The sequence below is a fragment of the Mobula birostris genome, chromosome 24 (genome assembly GCF_030028105.1).
Source record: "Mobula birostris isolate sMobBir1 chromosome 24, sMobBir1.hap1, whole genome shotgun sequence".
Taxonomy (NCBI): domain Eukaryota; kingdom Metazoa; phylum Chordata; class Chondrichthyes; order Myliobatiformes; family Myliobatidae; genus Mobula; species Mobula birostris.
This window is the reverse complement of record NC_092393.1, coordinates 51,482,260-51,507,007: the sequence shown is the minus strand read 5'-3', so window position 1 is coordinate 51,507,007 and position 24,748 is coordinate 51,482,260. Positions and strand designations below refer to the sequence as shown.

General features: G+C 42.8%; 1 protein-coding gene across 1 annotated transcript; it reads left to right on the top strand.

Moving 5' to 3' along the window:
- The first annotated feature begins 650 nt into the window (after window positions 1-650).
- gpr142 (G protein-coupled receptor 142) lies at window positions 651-23,357 on the top strand. The gene is made up of 3 exons (XM_072242257.1): window positions 651-692; window positions 2,999-3,157; window positions 22,353-23,357. Exons 2-3 carry the CDS (start codon window positions 3,028-3,030, stop codon window positions 23,132-23,134), a joined length of 912 nt encoding a protein of 303 aa, XP_072098358.1. The 5' UTR covers window positions 651-692; window positions 2,999-3,027; the 3' UTR covers window positions 23,135-23,357.
- The last annotated feature ends 1,391 nt before the right edge of the window (window positions 23,358-24,748 follow it).

Below are 24,748 nucleotides of genomic sequence, written 5' to 3'. Positions count from 1 at the left end.
CTGTTGATCACCCTATAAATTCCACTTCTGTAGGGTAGAGGAAATTTACTTTTAAAGCAATTGCCTTAGCTTTTATTGCAAGGTGGCTGAACTGTTTTACGATCCACACTGTAATGGGCTGTTTACACGGCTGTTGGATTGTCGATCATTTTTATGTGGGAACGGCACAGCCGTTTCTGTTTGAAAGCATAGCATAGTGTTAAAGACGTACAGTTGATTCTTGAACGGGGCCATCCAGGAAGAAAAATTGTTTTAGTTTTTAGATGTTAAAGAATCCTCTTCAGCAATTCTTCAAAATGAACAAGGTTTCAACTTTGTCACGCACAGGAAAATTCTTCATTGAGACTTTCAACATATGGAAACTCTTTATAATTCACTGAACTCACCAAAAAGAACTAAATTTTCTTACATTGCTATCTGTGCAAAAGTATTAACTATAAATTGAGTCCTACTGAAGGGTTTCAGCCCAAAACATCGACTGTTCACTCATTTCCATTGATGCTGCCTGACCTGCTGAGTTCCTCCAGCATTTTGTGTGTGTTACTCTGGATTTCCAGCACCTGCAGAATCTCTTGTGAAAAGTTATAAATTTTGGACTTTGCAACAGACTTGATCAGAGAAATTAAAAACAACTATCAAAAACCTTCTGGTATTCTTCAGAATTAGAATCTGGTTTATTTTCCCTGACTATGGTATGTTATGAAATTTGTTGTTTTGCAGCAGCAGTACAGTGCAATATAAAAAATAAACTATAAATTATAATAAGAAATATAATATATAAATCATTAAATAGTGCAAAAAGCAAAATACTTTATACTTTATTGTTGCCAAACAATTGATACTAGAACGTACAATCATCACAGCGATATTTGATTCTGCGCTTCCCGCTCCCTGGAGTACAATAATGAGGAAGTTTAATGTCCATTCATAAATCTGATGGTGGAGGGGAAGAACCTGTTCCTAAACTGTTGAGTGTGTGTCTTCAGGCTCCTGTAATAATGAGAATAGAGCATGTTCTGGATAATGGGGGTCCTTAATGATGGGACGCCCTGGATTGAAAACATTGTCTTTTAAAGATATCCTCGATAAAGGGAAGGTTCATGCCCATGATGGGGCTGACTGAATTTACAACATTCTGCAGTTTCTTCCCATCCTGTGCAGTGGCCCCTCCATACCAGGGCTTATTTCATATCTCCTGTTAGAGGAGTCGATGAGAAACAATACTGAGTCAATTACAATAGACAGAATATCAATAATTGGTTTCGACTGTCCTTTTGAGACTATAGTCAGTTTGGAAAGGGAGATACCTTCAGCAATTATATTTGCCAAGGAAATTATTTTGTACAGTAGTTAAAAGATCTCAGAGCTCACATTATAGAAAAAAAATCAATTTATTTTTAATCAAGCATGAAAGAAGATTCCTGATTCTCGGGTTAATTATATTTTTCTCTGCATTTAGTAACATAAGTCTTGCTGAAAGACACTACAATGAAAACCGTTCTCAAATATTCACCGAAACACACACAAAATTGTGGAAGAACTCAGTAGCATCCATGGAGGGCATTAAGTGGTCAACCTTTTGAACCAAGAGCCTGGCCTAAAGCGTTGACTTGTTTGTTCTCCTCCATAGATGCTGCCTGACACGCTGAGTTCCTCCAACATTTTGTGTGCGTTACTCTGGATTTCCAGTGTGTGCAGAATCTCTTGTGTTTATCTTCTTAATTATTCACCTCCGGTTTGATTACAGTGATGTCTTTCAACAAGATTTGTGGCTAAATAGTTTCATCAACCTGAAGCATGACCTCTGATGCTTTCTCCATAGATGCCGTCCAACCTGCTGAGCTCTTAAGGCAGTTAAAAAAAAATTGTACTCCTAATACATGCAAAATTACCAAAACAAATATACTTATTTGCTGATAATCATTCTCTCTTACCAAGATTTTGCAGCTTTTCTATTTTCTACTCTGAAATTTTCAAAATGGAATTTGCTGAAATTGGTTTAAAAACACTTAGAAAATAGGAAGCTGCACTTATAATGGAGACAGAGAATGCTGACGAAGCTTACCAGGACAGGAAACAAATATAGAGGGAAAAAAACAGGGTTAATGGGTTCCAGTGGACGTCCCAGATAAACATGCTTTTGGCATGGAAGCCAAGCTATGAAAAGGACCAAAGAAAAGGCTAGCGATGAGCTGGAGAGATGATTATGCCACGTTTAATATTGTCCCAGAAAATAACTGTCTCATACTGAGTAAACACAAGAGATTCAGCAGATGCTGGAAATCCAGTGAAACACACATACAAATACTGGAAAAACTCAGCAGTTCAGGCAGCAGCTATTGACTGTCTGTTCCTATCCATAGATGCTACCTAACTAGTCAAATTCCTCCAGCATTTTGTGTGCATTGCTCTAGTACCGAGTCATGGGTTTAAATAAATCATTTACACGACTTCCATCTTTACTTTTTATGTCAGTTCCTTACAGACACAAATCATCCCCCCTTTCTTTAGTGTCATCCCCCAGCAACTGGCCAATTGTTAATGGTACAATTAAGAAGATGGTACTATTGTTAGAAACTGGTGACAAGTGAATCATTAAATGCTTGTCAAATCAAAGTTCAAAGTAAATTATTTTCAATGTACATATCTGTTACCATATACAACTTTGAGATTCATTTTCACACTGGACGCAGCACCTATCAAAACGAGATACTGCTGATGATCTCTAGAACTTCCTCTTTCTTGGCATCAGGGATGGTAGATGAAAAGAGAGACAATTCCAGATTCATACGGGGTAAGGTGTAGAATTAACATGCTAACTTGAACTCTTTAAAGAGTGTCACTGTGGCCCCGAATAGGAAGCGATAGGTACTAAAGCCCCACTCGTCATATTTTTATTAAATCTCATCAGGTTACAATAATCATTCCGAGGCTGATGACCATTTGTTCCTTCCCATTTGTATGTGGATTAGCTGGACATAACCTTTGCCTTTTACAGGTGAATTGAAGTGCTTCCTAGCAAAGAAGATGGTTGAAGTGCACAACATGACCTCCCCTGACCTCTGGCAGGAAGGAGGTGAATCAGAGAATTCACCGTGCATGCTTGGAGCCCTTCCCATCATTTACTACAGCGGCCTGCTCTGTTTGGGCTTACCAGGTGAGTTCAAAGTTCATTCTTTTTAGGGCTTGGGAATTCACTCTGATTTATACTAAAACGTAGAGAGGCAATCAAATAATTTCAACAGCTACACTGTCAGTGTACGTAAATAAGTATTGTACTGTATATACACAAGCTGTAGATTTACTTGTACATACATTCAGTGGCCACTTTATTTGGTACACCTCTACCTAATTAAGTGGACATTGAGTGCACGTTTGTGTTCTTCTGCTGCTGTAGCCCATCCTCTTCAAGGTTCTACGCATGGTGCATTCAGAGATGCTTTTTTGCACACCACTGTTGCAATATGTGGTTGTTTGAGTTACTGTTGACTTTCTGTCAGCTTGAACCAGTCTGGCCTTTCACGTCTGACCTCTCTCATTAACAAGGCGTTTTCACCCACAGGACTACTGCCCACTGGATTTTTTTTACTTCTCCGCACCAATTTTTTTTTTTTATTTTGCTTCTCACACCAGACTCTAGAGACTGCTATCTGTGGAAATCCCAGGACATCACCAGTTTCTGAGATACTCAAACCACCCAGTCTGGCGCCAATAAGCATGCTACATTCAAAGTCACAGATCACATTTCTTCCCCATTCTGATGTTTGGTCTAAACAACAACTGAACCTCTTGACCATGTCTGTGTGCTTTAATGCATTGAGTTGCTGCCACATGATTGGCTGATTAGATATTTGCATTAACGAGCAGGTGTACATGGGTACCTAATAAAGTGGCCACATTGAAGAGCGAAATGAATTACTCTATGCTAAAGGCACATTAGGAATTACCATTGGATTAAACTAAGTTTAATCATTTCCTGTTTGACAGATATTTTACTTCTAACATATGCACCATGATTCATTCCTAGCAAGTCTTTATTTTATGTTTCTAAAACTAACTATTATTGCATGGGGAATGCAATATTGAGCCACACTCTTATCCAAATATGATTAGACGATCAAATATAGAAGTTCAAAAAAACAATCAATGATGTGTAGCCAGCATTATCAAATGAAAATTTAGATCCACGATGTGAAAACACAATCTTTACATTGACACTCTAGGCAAGGTCAGTGAATTCTTAACCTTTTGCAGAACGTAGGCTCTCTTACAGAAGACATGCAGAGCTTAAACAGAGTGTTTGTGCTTATGCAATGGTTCCTCACAGGCTGTCTCAGGAACTTTCTGCAAATATAGCTGCATCACAGGGAGTAATTGAGCACATGGCACAATTCTTCCCGTGTGGTGATGGTCTTAATGTAACAATAGGTGTTCATAACTGATATTAAAAATCATAGAAAACAGGTTTCCAGTTGCAACAATGGAAAAGAAACAAAAATATCTTCAATCCAAAATGAACATATGAGAAAAAAATTGCTTTAAAAGGATGAACTGAATCCGATGACTGAAGATGAGGGCGCAGTCCGATCCATGGAAAGGTGGGCACAGTTGGTAAACCAGGTGTAGTGAGAAGGTAGGTTACAGAGAAGCAGCAGTGTGAGTAGAAAGACAATGGCCTAAAGTTTTATCTAATGGCCTGTGACAGATGAAGACCTTGAACTGCTGGTAGGTAAATCAAGATTAAGACGAACAGGATTAATCGATCCAGACAAACAAGAACATACACTCAGTTTCCCCATTATTAGTTACATCTGCTCATTAATGCAGGTATCTAATCAGTCAATCACGTTGCGGCATCTCAATGCATGGAAGCATGCCGACGTGGTCAAGAGGTTCAGTTGGTGTTCAGACCAAACATCACAATGGCGAAGAAAAGTGATCTAAGTGACTTTGACCGTGGAATCATTGTTGGTGCCAGACGGGGTGATCTGAGCACCTCAGATACTGCTGATCTCTGGGGATTTTCAGGTAGAACAGTCTCTGGGATTGACAGTGAATGGTGTGAATAACAAAAAAAAATCCAGTGAGCGGCAGTTCTGTGGGTGAAAACGCCTTGTTAATGAGAGAGGTCAGAGGAGAATGGCCAGACTGGTTCAAGCTGACGGGAAGGTGACAGTAACTCAAATAACCACACGTTACAACAGCGGTGTGCAGAAGAGCATCTCTGAAAGCACAACACATTGAACTTTGAAGTGGATGAACTACAACCAACTGCAGAAGACTACCAAAAGAACCCTCAGTGGCCACTTTATCAGGTACGGGAGGTACCAGTGGCCACTGAGTGTAGGTACATCTATGCACTCAAACATAAATTCATAAAGAGGAGGCAAGGACTGGGAAAGAAATTCTGACTCCAGCCATTAGGGGAGATAGTTTAAACAACACAACAGAATTTGTGCAATAATATCATCTGATGAGCCCTACAGTTAGAAACATAGAAACATAGAAAATAGGTGCAGGAGTAGGCCATTTGGCCCTTCGAGCTTGCAGCGCCATTCAGTACGATCATGACTGATCATCCAATTCAGAACCCTGTACCTGCCTTCTCTCCATACCCCCTGATTCCTTTAGCCACAAAGGCCATATCTAACTCCCTCTTAAATATAGCCAATGAGCTGGCCTCAACTGTTTCCTGTGGCAGAGAATTCCACAGATTCACCACTCTCTGTGTGAAAAAGTTTTTCCTCATCTTGGTCCTAAAAGGCTTCCCCTTTATCCTCAAACTGTGACCCCTTGTTCTGGACTTCCCTAACATCGGGAACAATCTTCCTACATCTAGCCTGTCCAATCCCTTTAGAATTTTATACGTTTCAATCAGATCCCCCCTCAATCTTCTAAATTCCAACGAGTACAAGCCCAGTTCATCCAGTCTTTCTTCATATGAAAGTACTGCCATCCCAGGAATCAATCTGGTGAACCTTCTTTGTATTCCCTCTATGGCAAGGATGTCTTTCCTCAGATTAGGGGACCAAAACTGCACACAATACTCCAGGTGTGGTCTCACCAAGGCCTTGTACAACTGCAGTAGTACCTCCCTGCTCCTGTACTCGAATCATCTTGCTATAAATGCCAGCATACCATTCGCCTTTTTCATCACCTGCTGTACCTGCATGCCCACTTTCAATGACTGGTGTATAATGACACCCAGGTCTTGTTGCACCTCCCCTTCTCCTAATCGGCCACCATTCAGATAATAATCTGTTTTCCTGTTCTTGCCACCAAAGTGGATAACCTCATATTTATCCACATTAAATTGCATCTGCCATGAATTTGCCCACTCACCTAATCTATCCAAGTCACCCTGCATCCTCTTAGCATCCTTCTCACAGCTAACACTGCCGCCCAGCTTTGTGTCATCTGCAAACTTGGAGATGCTAAATCTAATTCCCTCATCTAAGTTATTAATATATATTGAAAACAACTGGGGTCCCAGCACTGAGCCTTGAGGTACCCCACTAGTCACCGCCTACCATTCTGAAAAGGTCCTGTTTATTCCCACTCCTTGCTTCCTGTCTGCCCACCAATTCTCTATCCACATCAATACCATACCCCCAAAAGAATGTCAGAATGATTTTAAGGTATTAGAACTAAGAGATAATTTGAGAAAAATCTGAAGTGTTCAGTCGATCATTTAAATCCTGCAGGAGATATGCAATACCGAAGAGTTACATGATTTGACGTGAGTTGGAGAAGTTGACCCGGAGGGCACTCTGGCAGAAACTACAAGGTTCTACTAAATGGAGTTAAGAGATGACAGCTCTCTCAGGTCAAGGAGTAGATGTAATATCAAAATAACTTGTGTCAATAGTGGAGACAAAACCTGTAGATAGGTTAAATTGATGATTACTATGAAGATAATGAATTACTATTCCTTTTCAAGAATGAAAATAGCCCTGCTTATATAAATAAATGATTTACATGAATGATGTATACACTAAGATGTATGTAATTTAGTAAATTGGTTTACTATTGTCTCATGTACTCAGAATGAGAATCAGATTTAATATCACCAGTATCTGTTAAGAAATTTGTTGTCTTTGCGGCAGCAGTACTATACAATACATAAATAATAATAAAAGTGGTACAGTCAAAGCAATTGATCTATATGAACACGGTGTAAAACAATCCACTCCAATGGTGTATTGAAATACAGCAAGGTAAAGCAATAAAACAGTACAGAATAAAGTTTTACAATGACAGAGTGCAATGCAGATAGACAATCTGGTGCAAGAGCATCATGAGGTAAAGTGTGAGGTCAAGATTTCAGCCAAGCAAACTCATCCCTAAATTCCTCGACCTGGGACACAACACCTCCCTTTGCAACTGGACCCTTGACTGACTGACCAACAGGCTGCAGTCGGTAAGGATAGACAGCAACACCTCTGTCATGACTATCCTCAACGTCAGTATCCCACAAGGCTGCATCCTGAATCCCCCCACCACCCCCCTCTGTACTCCCTGAAGACTCATGACCATGTGCCCTGTCTGCTCTGTCTACATCTATACCAGGCATTCCCAACCTTTTCTTATACCATGGACCCGTACCATTAACCAAGGCATCCATGGACCCCAGGTTGGGAACCACTTATCTATATGATTGAAGATGATATTACCACAGTGGGCTGTATCTCAAGTAATGATGAATTGGAGTACAGGAAGGAGATCGAGAGCCTAGTGACCTGGTGTCATCAACCTTTCCCTGAATGTCAGAAAAACAAAAGAGCTGGTCGTTGACTTCAGGAAGAGGGCAGAGTGCAAATGCTACTGTTTACATCAATGGTGCTGAGGTCAGAAGGCTTGAGAGCTTCAGGTTCCTCAGAGTGAACATAACCAACAGCCTGTCCTGGTCCACCTGCAATGATGTCAAGGCCAGGAAAACTCACCAACACCTCTACTTCCTCAGGAGGCTAAATAAATTTGGCACGTACCTCGAACCTTCACCAATGTTTATGGATGCAAGTTGAAAAGATTCTCTCTGGTGCATCATGACTTGGTGTGGCAGCTGCTTTCTCTCTCTGTGACCACAAGAACCCCCAGAGAGTTGTGGACACAGCTCTGCACATCACGGAAACCAGCCTCCCCTCCGTGGACTCTGTCTACACTCTGCTGCTTCTGTAAGGCAGCCAACATAATCAAAGACCTCAACCACCCCAGACATTCTGTTGTCTGCCCCCTCCCATTGGTCAGACAATACAAAAGCCTGAAAGTATGTACCAGCAGACTCAGGAACCGCTTCTATCTTGTTGTTATAAGACTATTCGACAGTTCCCTAGTAGGATAAGATGTGGAAGATGCTGTATAAATACAGGCCTTTTTTTTAGATGTATGTCTGATTTTGATTTCATGGCATTACCAAGTTATCCATTATCTCTCAATTTGAGGTAGTTCTATCTGCATGTTACATTAAATCAGGGGTTCCCAATCTGAGGTCCACAGAACCTTCAATTAATTGTAAAGATCGATCATCATCATCATCATCAGGTGCTGTGCCCAGTTTGAGCTTTGACTGCCATGGCCCACACACTCCTGTTTCGGGTCAAGTGGATCAATTCATTGGTATTCATTTCCAGTTCTCTGGCTGCTGTCTCCATCATCATTTGTCTTTGCCTTCCTCTTGCTTTCTTCTCTTCAATCTTTCCCATAATTACTGTGCATTCTAACTCCTCTTTCCTAATCACATGTCCAATGAAGTTATGTTGCCTTTTTATGATCTCATACATTATTTCTCTGTTCATGACATCCTCGTTAGATATTCATTTCGTCCATGATATTCTTTGCATCCTCCTCAAAAACCACATCTCTGCTGCTTCAATTCATTTCCTCATGTTACTAGATATTGTCCAATGTTCTGAGCCATATAACATAACTGGATAAACGTAGCATTTCAGTACTCTGAGGCAGGTTGGATCCATACGTTAAAAAAAGGTTGGGAACCCCTGCATTAAATGAAGTTGCATATTTTCAAGCTATTAAAAACAGACAAAAAGAGTTGCAGTATTTTTTTAAATAATTTGAACACAGGATGTGGACATTGCAGGCTACGCCAGCATTTATGGTCTGTCCCCAATTGCCTCTGATTTAAAGAGTCAACCACGTTGTTGTCCTCCTTGAAATGTCGACTATTTACTCTTTTCTGTAGATGCTGCCTGACCTGTTGAGCTCCTCCAGCATTTTGTGTGTGTTGCTTTGGATTTCCAGCATCTGCAGATTTTCTTGTCTTTGTGAACCATGTTGGTGTCCCTCAAGACACACCTGGTCTCCTTGAACCAGATGGGATTTTACAGCAATCCCGTCATTGTATAGTTATGGTTCCTATTGCTTATACAGTGAATTTTTAAAATTGATTAATTTAGTCAGCCAATTTCAAATTTCCCATTGTGAGATTCAAACTCGCAATTCTGGAATAATGATCCAAAACTCTGGTTGCTAGCCTGGTGATTTAGCCTCCAGCTGATTAAAAGTACAAGAGGTTCTGCAGGTGCTGGAAAGCCAGAACAACACACATAAAGTGCTGAAGGACTCAGCAGATCAGGCTGCATGGATGGAGAGGAATAAAGGGGAGATGTTTCAGGTGGAGACCCTTCATCGACATTGGGCTGCTGAATTCCTTCAGCATTTTGTGTGTTTAGCTCCAGCAGTTTGGTTATTGTGTCAGATTCTGCATCTGTAGTCCCTTGTGTCTCGACACTACATCCAATATCCATTTGATAGCTTGTGTTTGTCAAAAAGAGAAGGGCATAAATTAATCATAAAGACCATTCAAGGGGAAATTAAGGAAACCATTGTTTCACATAGACATGATTAGATTGTGGACTTCTTGGTTGCAGTGAGGGAAGATGAGCTGCATATACTATTAAAATGATGGACTATGTAAAAGAGGATAGTTAACACACTAATTCAGTGGCCACGTTATTAGGTACCTCCTGTAATTAATAAAGTGGCCACTGAGTGTATATACATGGTCTTCTACTGCTGTAGCCCATCCACTTCAAGGTTTGACGTGTTGTATGTTCAGAGATGCTCTTCTGCACACCACTGTTGTAATGCGTGGTTATTTGAGTTACTATCACCTTCCTGTCAGGTAGAACCAGTCTGGCCTCTCTCATTAACAAAGTATTTTTGCCACAGAATGTTTCTTTGTTCTCGCGCCATTCTCTGTAAACTCTAGAGACTAGTATACGAGGCTCCGGAGGGCTCCTGTACTGTGGAAGACATCCTGCCTCGTCCCTGTGCTGAAGACGCCGCGCCCCAGCGGCCTCAATGACTACAGACCGGTGGCATTGACCTCCCACATTATGAAGACCCTGGAGAGACTTGTTCTGGAGCTGCTCCGGCCTATGGTCAGGCCACACTTAGATCCCCTCCAGTTCACCTACTAGCCCCGACTAGGAGTTGAGGATGCCATCGTCTACCTGCTGAACCGTGTCTACGCCCACCTGGACAAGCCAGCGAGCACTGTGAGGGTCATGTTTTTTGACTTCTCCAGTGCATTCAACACCATCCGCCCTGCTCTGCTGGGGGAGAAGCTGACAGTGATGCAGGTGGATGCTTCCCTTGTATCATGGATTCTTGATTACCTGACTGGCAGACCACAGTACGTGTGCTTGCAACACTGTGTGTCCAACAGAGTGATCAGCAGCACTGGGGCTCCACAGGGGACTGTCTTGTCTCCCTTTCTCTTCACCATTTACACCTCGGACTTCAACTACTGCACAGAGTCTTGTCATCTTCGGAAGTTTTCGGATGACTCTGCCATAGTTGGATGCATCAGCAAGGGAGATGAGGCTGAGTACAGGGCTATGGTAGGAAACTTTGTTACATGGTGTGAGCAGAATTATCTGCAACTTAATGTGAAAAATAGTAAGGAGCTGGTGGTAGACCTGAGGAGAACTAAGGCAACAGTGACCCCTGTTTCCATCCAGGGGGTCAGTGTGGACATGGTGGAGGATTACAAATACCTAAGGATACGAATTGACAATAAACTGGACTGGTCAAGGAACACTGAGGCTGTCTACAAGAAGGGTCAGAGCCATCTCTATTTCCTGAGGAGACTGAGGTCCTTTAACATCTGCCGGATGATGTTCTACGAGTTTGTGGTGGCCAGTGAGATTAAGTTTGCTGTTGTGTGCTGGGGCAGCAGGCTGAGGGTAGCAGACACCAACAGAATCAGCAAACTCATTCGTAAGGCCAGTGATGTTGTGGGGATGGAATTGGACTCTCTTACAGTGGTGTCTGAAAAGAGGATGCTGTCTAAGTTGCATGCCATCTTGGTCAATGTCTCCCGTCCACTACATAATGTACTGGGTGGGCGCAGGAGTTCATTTAGCCATGGACTCATTCCTCCGAGATGCAGCACAGAACGTCATAGGAAGTCATTCCTGCCTGTGGCCATCAAACTTTACAACTCCTCCCTTGGAGGGTCAGACACCCTGAGCCAATAGGCTGGTCCTGGACTTATTTCATAATTTAATATTACTATTTAATTTTTTATGGTTCTATTACTATTTATTATTTATGGTGCAACTGTAATGAAAACCAATTTCCTCTGGGATCAATAAACTATGACTATGACTATGACTATGACTAAAATCCCAGGAGATCAACAGTTTCTCAGATACTCAAACCACCCCATCTGGCACCAGCAATCATTCTAGGGTCAAAGTCACTTGGATTACATTTCTTCCTCATTCTGATGTTCTCTTTGAACAGCAACTGAACCTCTTGACCATGTCTGCAGAGTTTTATGCATTGAGTTGCTGCCATACGATTGGCTGATTAGATATCTGCATGAACGAGTGGGTGTGCAGGTGTACCTAATAAAGTGGCCATTGCGTATCTATGGTCAAGGCAAAGAAGTGAGGCAAGGTAGTTTCTGTGTGGTAGAACGTGGGTATACCACAGAGGAATAAAATGATCAGATTCCAGACTCGATAACGCTGTGACTTCAATCATGTGGCAAATAATATGTCCCTAGTAACAGTAATGCTGACTCCTGAGTTCCAACACTTCTCTTGAATGAATTTAGTTATTCACATCCTGCATAGAAAGGAATGGGGGCGGAGGCAGGAGAAGGAGCCTTCCGTCTAGCACCAGGTCATTGACCATCTCCTGACACATTAACCATATGGTGGTGAATAGGGGGAAATAACAGCTCATGGATCTTGAGATCTTGACCATAAGACATAGAAGCAGAATTAGGACACTTGGCCCATTGCGTCTGCTCCCTGATTCTGACATGGCAGGTTTATTATCCCTCTCAACCTCATTCTCAGACAGACGGTGGTGTAGTGGCATCAGTATTGGACTTTGAGGCAAATGTACAGTTCGATTCCGGCCATTTCCTTGCACGCTTGGTTGAGTGTCAAGCTAGCAACTCTGCCTCGTAAAAAAAACAGTCAAATGCTACAGAAGCGGCAAAAATGCTGCCCATTGGTCTACAAGACTTGATAAGGAAGCAACAACCCCATTCTCCTGCCTTCTCCCCATAACATTTGACGCCTTTACTAATTAAGAACATATCAACCTCTGCTTTAAATATACTCAATGACTTGGCCTCCACAGCTGCCTGAGGCAATGAATTCCACACCTCTGGCTGAAGAAATTCCTCCTTATCTCTGTCCTAAAGGGACAATTCTATAGTTATAACGTATCTACAATACTTCCATTGAATTGCATATAATTTTCACACTTGCTTCTTTGCACCCACACTCTGGACACCCAGAATGAATGTTAAACAGCATAGTCTGGTTTTCAATTAACTGCTGTTCACAGCACCAGGAAACTACTTTGCAGGGCTGCATTTTAAATTTAATCTACAATCCATGTTCAGGTCTGAAGATTGGTTGCTGAAGTTAACATCTTGCTCTATAGCCTAATTCCAGAGTAGGTCCTAACAGCTCCAAATCTCTTTTATGCCATGGACCAATATTATTAAGCAAGGTTTCTGTGGACCACAGGTTAAGAACCCCTGACTTAAACCCTTTCAATATTCAATAGGTTTCAATGAGATACCTCCTCATTCTTTGAAAGTTCTTCTTTCTTCTAAAGTGTGGGGTGGGGGGGGGACAGGAGAAAGAGTCCTCAGTCTAACCCTGTTGACTTCTTCCTGACATATTAACCACATGCTGGTGCAGGGTTCGAACAGCGAGATCCAGACAGTCACCTGTCTGGGTAGGAGTCCTTGTTGACTCAGGGATGAATAACAGTTCCTGGATCTCGAGGCCTAAAACACTCCTGATGTGAGGCCATTTCACAGCAAGTGGGCTGCAGAGCATCATGTATTGATCCTGTCAATTCACCTAGATGAGTGTGGATATTTCTGAACGAGGGTGCCAGGAGAGTGATCACAAACAAGAACCATGCTCATTGTTCACACTGCTTAACCCAGGATCACTGAAACCAATGCAAGCCCTGGGCAAAGCCAACTGAATGATCATCAACACTCCACCAAGTTCCTCCAGGTTGGTTCCTCATGTGCTAAACCTTGTTGAGCTGTGGAAGATCTTATAATTACACTCAGTGGCCACTTTATTAGGTACCTCCTTGTAAAAGGCCATTGAGTGTACTTTCATGGTCTTCTGCGGATATAGCCCATCTGCTGCAAAGTTTGAAGTGTTGTGCAATCAGAGATGTTCTTCTGCACACCCTGTTGTATTGTGGGAGGAAACTGGCACACCCGGAGGAAACCTATGCGGTCATGGGGAGAATGTAGAGACTTCATACAGGCAGCGGCGGGAAAGATTGCTGGTGCCGTAAAGGAAGTGCGCTAACCACCAGGTTATCGTGCTCACTCTAATGCAGTGAGAGTAAAACGTCAGGAACACTGTGAGTGAGAAAGATCTGATGAGCACAGGGAGCGTGGAACAGCTGGGGGAGTGTTGTGAGAGGGTAACGTCTGGGGCACTGAGGTAATGAAACATCTGGAGAACGTGGTGAGATTGAGACACCTGGGAACTTAGTGAGACACTGAAGAAACACAATGAATATGAACATCATTGTAATGGAGTGAGGATAAGCTTATTGTGATCTTGACTTCTTAATATCATTGTAATAAACTAGCAATATACTTAGTCCCCATTTTATTAGGTACACTTAATTTAGTAGGGAACCGATCATGATCTTCTGCTGCTGTAGCCCATCTACTTTGAGGTTTGAAGTGTTGTGCATTCAGGGATGCTCTTCTGCACACCACTGTTGCAACCCGTGGTTATCCGAGTTATTGTCACCTTCCTGTCAGCTTGAACCAGTCTGGCCATTCTCTCAATAACAAGACACTTTCACCCACAGCTCACTGGATATATTTTATTTTTCTCACCATTCACTGTTGTGCATAAACATCCCAGAAGATCAGCAGTTCCTGAAATACTCAAACCACCCCATCTGGCACCAACAATCATTCCACAGTCAGTCACTTAGATCACAGTTCATGGCATGACCAAATGGCAGAGCAGATTCAATGGGCCGAATGGTCTCATCCTGTTCCTAAGTCTTATGGTCTTATTACATAGGTCAAAACAAGGCAAAGATTTCCTGTATCTTTACTCTTAAGGATCAGGTGTTTGTTTGTTCATAGCTGTTTAAACTGCATCCTTCATGGCTCACACAAGTACCAAACATCAGAAATATGTTCCAAAAGTAAATTTAATATTCCTCAATCCAGCTGTAGTGAACTGAGGACCACAGACACAGCAAAAGACAAATGCATTACTTGCTGGATATCAACATTGTGATATAGGTCATGGGGATGTGAAATATTAATACAGACCAAGAGGACAATTTCTTCACACTGCTGTCCAGGGACAACAATAAATATTGGAAAACATTATTGAAAATGTTGCTTCCAAGTTGGGGCTTTGGGATGTGTTGATGCTGTGAGCTGTTTTTAATCAATAAACAATGTGTCAGAACAGCTAGTGCTGATTTCAATGCCCATTGAGTTAGATTGAAGCCTAGAGCAAGGAGCCTTTGACACAGTAAATGAGCAGACGGGTGCCCTGTAGTGCAGAACACGCAGAATAAATCCAAAGGTCATATCATGTTCCAGGACCTGACAAATACCTCGCCACTTCCTGTTTTCACTCTGTACATGGTTGCATACTTGCAAAACACAGCTATATTGAAGAGCTTGGCTCTGAAATTAACTAATTAGGTTCTGTGGTTTGTATCAATTTGAGGATTTTAAGTAATTTCTTTAATGATGCAATGACACAGAGTTTCTGATGCTGGACTGGTACCCATGGCAGTGAACATAATGGATTCCCATTAGAGAAATGGGGAATTTAAATCAATCAAGAATTAAGAAGCTGCTGTCAGTAATGATGAACGGGAAACCAATGGATTGTAAAAACCACTCGGACTCCTGTGTTTTCTGTGTTTTAGTTTAATGTTTTGAGGTTACAGAACATACCAGTGGTGCCTTGGGAAGACCGGATTGAGGAGGTGTTTGAGGGTAAAAAAGCCAGGTAGAAAGAGCTGGTAGAGCATTGCCAGAGATAGGGGTGGAGGGCAAGTTGTGAGCCTATAGAAGTGAGGTGAGGCGGTTTTGTTGGCTGTTCTCTCTGCAGAAGTAACTCGCTCCTTGGCATTATGGGGGCTGCAAAGAAGAGAGCCATGAGGACCATCATGATCAAGGGGTGTGACCGTGGGCAAGTGCTGCTGGGACGCAAGCTGGGGCTTGATCAACCCTGGCTGGGTCAATCTGGATGAGAGTGTCTGATGCTGAAAGGCCCAAAACACCCGATGATCCCAGGTTACACTACTGATGACGTGTCCTAGGATGTACCTCAGCATCACGGAATGAAAAATCACGGGAATAAACACTGAATAATGATCAGATTCATACCCTAGTGACTTACTGAATAATCTTTGAAGATCAATGTTCTTCCATAAAAAAAGATTTCCTCAGAAGATGAGCTGAATGGAAGAAAACCTATGTCAGGATTTAGTTTATGTGGATGGTGCAAAGAGTGGATTTATTGGACCAAAATTCCTTTTCTTTTGTTCTTTGAGGCAATAAATTGTTAAATATTTCAAGTGAATAGCAAAACCAATGTGCCAATTGAAATTCGGATAACATAAGCGTTTTACTCAAGAGACTGTCAAAATTAAGTATTTTAACCCTGATACAATCATCCCCTATGGTGCTTTGGATTTATTAGCGATTATGAGAATCCTTGTATTTAGCACATTAATTACAAAGACAATTATTCTGAAGATTGCAATTCACTCAACCGTCCCTGCTTAAAGGGTTGGTATTAATCTCCCACTAGACATTGTTAATGGGACCGCGGAGACATTTATCAGAGGCCTGCTGAGAGGCGCTGACTGAAATAACTGCACACCTCAGCAGCACAGACACAGTAGACAACTCAAACGATGTGGGAGCAAATTGTAAATCATGGAGGGTGCACGCTGGAAAGGGCGGGAGACGTGAGCAAGCGAAGAGAAATGCTTATTAGAAACAATAAGGTTGGACTGCGAGTTCCGTGAATGATGAAAGAGTGGGAGACTGCAAGCAAGGTTTTAAATGAGAGGAACAATCAACGGCTGGCAGCGAGAGAGGTTCGTTCTCATTAAGCACACACGCAAAGAAGTCTGGATGGATTAAGTCAGGGAAAGTTTTGAATAGGAAACTGTGTAAAGTGGAATCTCACCATTTGCAAGTAGTGAAAAGAGTCATAGACCCACCACAGCACAGAAACAGGCCCTTTGGCCCATCTAGTCCATGCCGAACTATTAATTGGCCAAGTCCCATCGACCTGCACCCTGAGAATAGCCCTCCATACCCCTCCCATCTACAAACGTATATCCCCATCTTGAGTGCTGAAATTCAACCCACAACCACCACCTGTGCTGGCAGCACATTCCGCACTCTCACCACCCTCTGAGTGAAGAAGTTCCCATCGTGTTCCCTTTAAACATTTCACCTTTCACCCTTAACCCAGGACCTCTTGTTCTAGTCCCACCCACTCAACCTCAGTGGAAAAAGCCTGTTTGCATTAACCCTATCTATACCCTCATAATTTTGAATTTTGAATACCTTTATCAAATCTCTCCTCTTTCCCCTACGCTTCAGGGAATACAGTCCTAATCTATTCAACCTGTCCCAAAAAAACTCAGTTCCTCAAGTCCTGGCAACATCCTTAAAAAATTTCTCTTCACCCTTTCAATATTAATATCTTTCCTGTAGGTAGATGACCTAAACTGCAAACAGTGCTCCAAATTACGCTTCACCAACATCTTTTACAACTGTAACGTAACATTCCATCTCCTGTACTCAAATCTTTGATTTACGAAGGCCAATCTGCCAAAAGCTCTCCTTACGGCCCTGTTTACCTGTGAATATGGGGTGTCCTTTTATCATCTTCAATTTAAGAAATGCCTACTGTTGTATCACCTATCCTTCTTGCTGGCTTTATTGTCTATACCAGATACAGTGAAAAGCTTCTAGACCATAAGACATAGGAGCAGAATTAGGCCATCTTGCCCATCGAATCTGCTCCGCCATTCAATCATGGCTGATCATTTTTTGCTATCCTCTCCTCAACTCCAGTTCCCGGCCTTCTCCCTGTAACCTTTGATGCCATGTCCAATCAAGAACATATCAACCTCTGCCTTAAATACACTGAACAACCTGGCCTTCACAGCTGCCTCTGGCAACAAATTCCACAATTTCACCACCCTTTGGCTAAGTAAATTTCTCCGCATCTCTGTTTTAAAAGGGCGCCCCTCTATCCTGAGGCTGTGCCCTCTTGTCCTAGACTCCCCACCATGGAAATCATCCTTTCCACATCTACTCTGTCTAGGCCTTTCAACATTTAAAAAGTTTCAATGAGATCATCCGTCATCCTTCTGAATTCCAGTGAGTACAGACCCAGAGCCATCAAATGTTCCTCATATAATAACCCCTTCATTCCTGGAATCAACCTTGTGAACCTCCTCTGGACCCTCTCCAATGCCAGCACATCTTTTTTAAGATGAGGAGCCCAAAACTGTTCACAATACTCAAGGTGAGGCCTCACCAGTGCCTTTTGTTCTGCATGCATCCACACTGATAAAGGATCAACGTTATTCACCATATAGCTCGGGTGCCTAAGACCTTTGCACAGTACTGTAGTAATTTTATGTATTGCACTCTACTGCTGCCAAAAAAAAAACAAATTTCATGATGTATGTGAGGGATGATCCTGATTCTGATATGGGCCTCTATTGCGGACTAAGAGTGGGAAGGGGGCAGGGAGAGGGGAATCATGGTTGGGAAAAGGGAACGGAGAGGGGAACGATGGTTGGGAAAAGAAGAAGGGAGAGGGAAGAGAGGAGGGAGTGGGAAACAGCAGAGAGACATTCTGTAATGATCAATAAACCAATTGTTTGCAATCAAATGACCTTGCTTAATGTCTCAGGGCTGGGTGTATCTGTACCCATGCCAGTCCCTACCCTGGCACCTCATCTCTGCCACTTATCCCACACCTTCCTGGCCATTCCCAACATTCTTTGCTCCCACTGGATTTACAAATTTGCTCTCTGCTCCACATTGACAAATGCAAAAGTCTGAAGCATCCTAGCTATATATGTATATGTGCCCAAGATTTTTGCACAGTACCGTTGATGCACTATCAATTACTCCAAAAGACTGGAAGTGGAGTAAATACTGAAAGGCTTTTATTAACAGTAAAATGTGACCTCCACCATGCTGAGTATCTGCCCTGGACTGAGGGAGGAGCAGTGACACAATCGCCTTTATTCAGGGGTCAGTGGGAGGAGCCACAGGAGCAGTCAGCAGAGGGGTGTGTCCAGGCAGGTAACCCAGTTACAACCTATATACATGCTTTACCACAACTGTACATGTATTAAGAAATTGCTGTGGTGTGTTGGTGCGACATGCAACAAAAGAGCAACAACATTGAACAATTATGAAGATCGTGCCATGCATAATTACATTACGATAGTAAAAGGAAAACTGAATGCAGAATTTTATATTGCAGTTGTAGAGAGGGTATAATGCAGGTAGGCAAATAAAGTACAAAGGCCACTACAAGGTAGATTGGGAGATCCAGAGTTCAATCATTCATCTTATGAGAAGTCTATTCAAGAGTCTGAAAGCAGTGAGATAGAAACTGTCCTCCGGTCTGGTGGTACGTGCTCTCAAACTGCTGCTCAGTAGGAGAGTGGAGAAGTGAGACTGACTGAGTGAGAGGGGCCCTTGATAATTGGTTTAATACTGTCACATGCACTGGGGAAACTGCGAAAAGCTTTTGCTTGCATATCATCTGGACAGATCACTCTGAACATAGTTACATTGAGGTAGTAAAAGAGGAAAACTTTGCAAACTATAGAGCAATGTGCAGAGAATTACAGAGCAGGTAGACAACTAAAATGTACGGGCCACAAAGAGGTAGATCAGGAAAACAAAGAGTTTATTCTTTAGTACATGAATGGTCTGTTCTAGAATCTGATAACAGTGGGATAGAAGTTGTCTTTCAGCCTGGTAGCTCATGCTCCTGGGCTTTTGTATCTTCTGCCCAATGGGGGGAGGGGGGAGAAGAGTGAATAAGGTATAAGATATAGGGTTAGAATTAGGCCATTTGGCCCATCAAGTCGGCTCCACTATTTCATCATGGCTGATCCATTTCCCACTCAGCACCATTCTTCTGCCTTCTCCCTGTATCCCTTCATGCCCTGACGAGCAAGAATCTATCAACCTCTGCCTTAAATATACCCAATGACTTGGCTTCCACAGTGGCCCGTGGCAACGAATTCCACAGATTCACCACCCTCTGGCTAAAGAAATTCCTCCTCATCTCCGTTCTAAAAGGGCATCCCCTCCCCTCCCCATTCTGAGGCTGTGTCCTCGGGTCTTAGACTCCCCAACCATATGAAACATCCTCTCCATATCCACTCCATCAAGACTTTCACCATTCGATAGGATGCAATGAGGTCACCCTTCATTCTTCTGAATTCCAGTGAGTAGAGGCCCAGAGCCATCAAACGTTCCTCGTATGATCAGGGTGGGAAAAGGTGAACTGGTTACCAGGGTGTTTGAAGTGGCAATAATAACTGCTATAATAATATGCTATATAAGTTAGTTAAAGTCTGTCCCAAGCCTTGTGGCCCATCAGGCCGATGCTTATGCCAGATAAAGCGACTGAGAGTACGAGACTCCCCCCACCCTCCCCCCGGATAGGATGCCAGTCTATCACGAGGTTAACCCCAGCATTCGCTGGTACTCATTTTCAGCTGGGTGGACTGGAGCAGTGCGTGGTTAAGTGCCTTGCTCAAAGACACAACACGCTGCCTTGGCTGAGACTCGAACCCACGACCTTCAGATCGCGAGCCCAACAACCTAACCACTTGGCCATGCGCCACTTAATATGCCATATATTATCTGTTAAATTATGTTAAAACTTGGTTCTATGAGGGGTGTAGACAGGGTAAATGCAAGCAGGCTTTTTCCATTGAGGTTGGGTGAGACTAGACTAGAGGTCATGGGTTAAGAGTAAAGATGAAATGTTTAATGGGAACTTGGGGGCCATCTTATTCACTCAGAGGGTGGTGAGAGTGTGAAATGAGCCACCAGTGCAAGCAGAGGATGCGGTTTCACTTCAACATTTAAGAGAAATTTGGATAGGTACATGCATGAGAAGGGTATGGTGGGGGCGCTATGGACTGGGTATAGGTTGACGAGACTAGGCAGATAATAGTTCAGCACAGACTAGATGGGCCAAATGGCCTGATCATGCGCTGTAGTGTTCTATGATCAGGGTCCCATGAATGGTTAGCTGTGATCTTGGTGAATGGCCAAACAGGCTCGAAGGCCAGAATGTTCTCCCCCTCTTCCAGGTACCTGTGTTCTTATGCTTCAGAGGAAGATGGAAATCTGTGAGGTTACATGAAGGTAGTAAATTTTAAAAAATCAAACAGCGTGCAGAATATCGCGTTACAGTTACAGTGTGCCATGGTAGTGTAGTGTGACGTTATCACAGCTCGGGGCTTTCCGGAATTCAGAGTTCAGTCTGGCCCCGTTCTGTAAGGAGTCTGTACGTCCTCCCTGTGGAATGCAGGGGTTTACCCCGAGTGCTCTAGTTTCTTCCCACAGACTTACTGTGGCAGGAAACCAGAGCACCCGGGGAGGTTAATAAGTCATTGAAATAGTTCTGTGATTGGGTTAGGGTTAATTGAGTTTGCTGGGTGTTGCTGGGGCAGCATGGCTCAAAGGGACAGAAGGGCCTACCTCAGGCTGTATCACTAATAAATAATGTGCAGTTTTACCTATGTAACGCTCAGGGCTATTGGCACGTGTTTATCTAGGGGAAACCCCGTCTGCCCGCCAAACCGTGTCTCACGGTTGCGTCGTTGCTGTGTAATGCCACCTGGTTCAAACTCGCACATCAAATATCAGACAGCACACAATGTACGATTTACAGATTACACTTCATAGATCTTATCGGAACTATGTAATTAACAGAGATACAATATAAAAGGAAAGTAAAAGGCGCCAAACTTATCAGAGTTCAACCACTTTGTGCACAACCGTTGGAGCTCAATTAATGGGGTCTTCGTTCCACCATTCGATCCCCTCCGACCCCCTCGACCCGCCACCTGGGACCAACCACGGTGGTCGACCAGAGCGCGTCCAGCACGTCCTTCCTCTTCGGTTCTCCTCCCGAAAAAAACCCGCGCACTTACCCAGGTTCCCATACATACAGATAGGATAACGTAGCTTCCATTGGTTAGTTCCTCCGTTACCTATAACTATAACCCAAACATTTCAGCTACAGAGAACATTACCTCATAGTTAACATTGCAAAGAAGCCATTTCATTATTACACTTCAGAGGAGCCATTTTATAATTAGCAGTTACCAGTTAACATGACAGTTAATATTACTGAGAACTCTACACCTACGGTATTCAAATGAAGAGCTACTAACATGCTCAAAATGCCAGACTGATGAAAGTTCTCAGCCTGGAAACGTCAACTGTTTATTCTCCTCTGCTGCCTGATCTGCTGAGTTGTGTGTGTTGCTCTGGATTTCTGGTATCTGCAGAATCTCCTGCGTTTATAAAAATGTCTGAGTTTAAATTTTTTTGTAGCACCTTAACATAAATTCTGGTAGGAATGAAAGTGCACTATTCTTTACCCATTCCACACAAAATTGTTCAATATATTGGCTTAAAGGGAAAGAAATTTTTATCCTGTTGAAATGAGTTATGTATTTGTTCCTAACGACATAGAGGACAACAGAATCTCCTGTGTTTATGACTTGCCAGTAACATGCCACATTTTATCTTTCAGTGAATATTCTGAACGTAATTGTCCTCTCCCATCTGGCCATCAAGACACAGAAATCCTCCTACTGCTACCTTCTCTCTCTCTCTGCTTCCGACATCCTCACTCAGTTCTTCATCATCTTTATTGGCTTCATCCTGAAGACGGCTATTCTCCAGCGCAAAATTCCCGACCCACTGGCGCACACAATCAGCGTCCTGGAATTTGCGGCCAATCACGCTTCCATCTGGATTACAGTGGTGATGACGATCGATCGGTATTATGCCCTTTGTCACCCCCTGAGATACCGCATGGTGTCATACCCAGAACGTACCCACAGAGTAATAGCAATGGTCTTTGCAATGGCTTTAATCACGGGCATCCCGTTTTACTGGTGGTCTGATATGTGGCGAGTCAGTAACCCACCCACCGTTTTGGACCAAGTTCTGATATGGATCCATTGCTTCATTATCTACTTCATTCCGTGCTCACTATTTCTCATCGTCAACTCACTGATCGTCTACAAGCTGAAGAAGAAAGCTCCGGCCAACCGTTCAGGGAAGACTACCGCGATTCTTCTCACAGTTACTACCGTTTTCGCCATTCTCTGGGCACCTCGGACCGTGGTTGTTATCTACCACCTGTACGTTTCTTCAGCTAACAGGAACTGGAAGGTCCACCTGATGCTCGACCTGGCCAACATGCTGGCCATGTTAAGCACCGCAATCAACTTCTTTCTGTACTGCTTTGTGAGCAAGCAGTTCCGCGTAACGGTGAAGGAGGTAATCCTGTCCTTCTGCAAGCACTGAGGGAGAGGCAACTGTAAACCATGAAGACCTTAAAAAGCTGGCCCATCTTGAGTTTACAAATGGGAGTGCGACCCAGTGTGACCTTCCGCTGCTGTAACACATCCACCTCAAGGCTTGACGTGTTGTGCATTCAGAGATGCTCTTCTGCACACTACTCCTCTAATGTGCAGCACTTGAGTTACTCTCAGCTTCCTGACAGCTTGATCCAGTCTGGCTACTCTCCGCTGACCTCTCTCATTAACAAGGCATTTTTGCCAACTAGTTCATAATAAATTTACTTTGAACTTTGAACTTGAACTGTCTCTCACTGGATGTCTTTTGTTTCTCGCACCATTTTCAGTAAACTCTATAGGGTGTTGTGCGTGAAAATCCCAGGAGATCAGCAGGTTTTGAGATACTTAAACCACCCCATCTGGCACCAACAGTCATTCCACAGTCAAAGTCACTTAGATCTCATTTCTTCCCCATTCTGATGTTTGGTCTGCACAACAACTGAACCTCTTGACCATGTCTGCATGCTTGTATGCGTTGAGTTGCTGCCACATGATTGGCTGATTAGATTTTGCATTAATGAGCAGGTGTACAGGTGTAACTCATAAAGTGGCCACTAAGTGTATGATGATAACCAAATCAACAATCATGGCTTTAGAGTAACACCCGTACCCCCATTGCTGTAACCCATCAAGGGAAAAACTTTTTGCCAGGGATACAGGTTAACCAGAGTAGAAATTGTTATATTTTAAGAGTATTCTCTTGCAATGCTCCTTGGAGAGATAGCAGCAATGAGAGTGGAATAGGACATGAAATAGTAATCTTTATTTCAATAGGTTCAATAGATACATTTAATGTCAGAGAAATGTATAAAATATACATCCTGAATTATTTTATTTTTGCAAACATCCCCGAAAGCAGAGGAGTGCCCAAAGAGTGAATGACAGTTAAACATTAGAACCCCAAACCCACCCCCAGCTCCCCCTCCTACGCACAAGCATCAGCAAGGCAACGACCCCACCCCCACCAGCTAACTGAGGGGAACGGGATGTCCAGAAGGAAATACTCATCTGTTTTACAGCTAATCATTTGCAATCAATCCCTTGCAGCATAAATTAAAAAAAAGACAATTTCAATAATTCCAATTGGAACCTTAATGGAATGCAATTTATTCAGTTGCCGTTTAAAAGGACGAAATTGATCGGTGACCAGTCTAAATTCACCAGTATAAAAACTGCACTCCCATAGTTAAACTTCATGAGGCAGGTGGTTTGAGAATAATTATTGTTTCATAATTTCTAGTAACAATAAAATGAACCCTGAATTAATCGAGCCACAACAAGCAGATTAACAGCAAATTTTGAGAAGAAGAGTGTAAGGTTACTCTGATAGTATGAGGTGGGGGGCATGGACAAGTTAGGTTGATCAGCCTGCTCCTGAGCAATAACGTTGATCTAATTCTATGTATCCAAGGTCTACTCTCCAATGTGAATAAGGTTGATTAAAAATTAGAAGTTCTCAAGAACTAATTGTACTTTTCCTTGAGTGACTTTTTGGTTTCTTGTACAAAATTCATTTGTACAAACCATAGGTCCCCTCCTCCTTCCCTTTTTCCCATGGTCC